This window comes from Oreochromis aureus, linkage group 18 (genome assembly GCF_013358895.1).
Source record: "Oreochromis aureus strain Israel breed Guangdong linkage group 18, ZZ_aureus, whole genome shotgun sequence".
In the NCBI taxonomy this organism is placed as follows: Eukaryota; Metazoa; Chordata; class Actinopteri; order Cichliformes; family Cichlidae; genus Oreochromis; species Oreochromis aureus.
In genome coordinates this window covers 35,824,583-35,826,398 of record NC_052959.1, presented here as the reverse complement: position 1 = coordinate 35,826,398, position 1,816 = coordinate 35,824,583, and the positions used below count along the sequence as shown (strand labels likewise).

Genomic DNA, 1,816 nt, shown 5'->3' with positions numbered 1-1,816 from the left:
TATCACAAATTTCCAAATATATATAGTGATAAATATTTTTGGCCATATTGCCCTGCCCTAGTCCTGACAGCCGAGCATGTCGACCAGCTTGTATTTCTGCACACTAATGTGGGAACTGAAAAGTAAGCACTGAGAAAACATTCCAACATGTAAAATTTCTGTGCAGAGCACAGTCGATGCGGATCACATTTTCCTCTTCTTTTCAAAGTAAAAGGGAGCTTAAAGAACAAATGACGATTTGAAGCAAAATTTAAACTTTTTATATTTTAAAAACGTAAAACTTCTTTTCACAAACAGTTTAAAAAACAATTTTTAAAAAGGTTAAAACATCTGACTAAAAACTTCAGTTCGTCTCATCACAGTTATTGATCATTGCTGGTGATGTCATGTGGTCACCACTTGTGTTATTTCCAGTCATGTGATCCGCCTGGCCGCAGCGGCATCCATGGTGGTGACGGGCTGCAGATTTTTCCATGGATCCTGCACCATAGACGGGCTGAAGTACTTCTGCACGGGCGCATCTGAAGACTGAAAACAGACAGCAGTTATGACACATTTAAAACACGTCACAGACACACACGTCTCTCACATGTCCCAGTTTGTTTGAAGAACTTCGGTCACATGACAAATATCTCTAACAGAGTCAGTTTTGGTTTAACAGCTGTTTATTAAACACTCACTACATCTGCTTCTCTCTGCTCTGAGATTACAGTGAGAGTGACGCCCCCCCCCGAAACCTCCGCCTGTCCTCAGGTGGACAACGACTTGCTGATCATGAGCCACCCCCCCACCCTCCCAAGACAAAGAAGAGTCTGTAAATCAATCAGTGAGAAGTTTCACCTGAAATCGATCTTATTAATGATCAGGCTGATTTGTTAATAACTCACGGATCATCTGTACCGATCCGGCTGTCGGTCTGATTCGGAGTGCTGCCAGTTCTGACTCAGCCTCGGATCCTTACCTTGAAGTTCGGAGCTGAAGTTGGACTGAAGGACTGAGGCCGCCGGAAACCGTCCCCTCTGCGCCGCATCGGACCCCCGAACCCCTGCGTGCCGCTGCTGAACCCGGCCGGAGAATCTCCGAACCTCCGGGAACCGTTTCCGAACCCGGCTGGAGATCCGTCTCTGTATCCTCGATTAGAACCCGGAGAGTAGCTTGGAGATCCCGGAGAGTAGGGGGAGTAGCCCCGCGGGGAGCCTCCGTATGGGGAACGGGGGAAGCCCCAGCCGGACGCCGGGGAAGAGAACCTCCCAGCCGGCCGTGGAGCTCCGGGACTCCGCTGATGTTTGTCCGGAGCACGGAACATGTGAGGGGGTAAAGAGCGACAAAGAGCGGGAGAGGAGAATCAAACTGCTGCCACAGGACGACGAACAACACAACAAAACACCAGGAGGCCGGAACCGGAAACACAGCTTGTAGCTCCGCCCACAGACTGCAGCGCCGCTCAGCGGACAGCAGGGTGAACAGTTCTGTTCATATCCGTGTAAAGGTAAGGCAAGTTTATTTATATAGCACAATTCAACAGCAAGGTGATTCAAAGTGCTTTACTACGGTGGCCCTGAGAGGCAAACGGACTGCAGCTTCAGAAAACACTTGCAAAAAGAAAAACGCTGCAAAAGCACACAAGACACAACGGAAATGTTTCTGGGGAGACAATAACCCGACGGACCAGTTGCACGAACCAAAACATGTGGCCGTTTATCAATGCCCAAGTATGCGAGTACGTACTCGCGTTCTCGGTGAGTACGTACCCGCCGAGAACGCGAGCACGGACTCGCGATATGTACAATTGGAACACCTGCGTACGTGATGATGT

At 49.1% G+C, this 1,816-nt stretch overlaps 1 protein-coding gene across 1 annotated transcript; it reads right to left on the bottom strand.

Moving 5' to 3' along the window:
• Nucleotides 1-244: 244 nt before the first annotated feature.
• LOC116311508 (M-phase specific PLK1 interacting protein) lies at nt 245-1,451 on the bottom strand. Its single transcript, XM_031728638.2, has 2 exons — nt 962-1,451; nt 245-528 (listed from the first exon to the last, which is right to left on the bottom strand). The coding sequence occupies exons 1-2, from the start codon at nt 1,304-1,306 to the stop codon at nt 415-417; spliced, it is 459 nt and encodes a 152-aa protein (XP_031584498.1). The 5' UTR covers nt 1,307-1,451; the 3' UTR covers nt 245-414.
• Between the last annotated feature and the right edge of the window lie 365 nt (nt 1,452-1,816).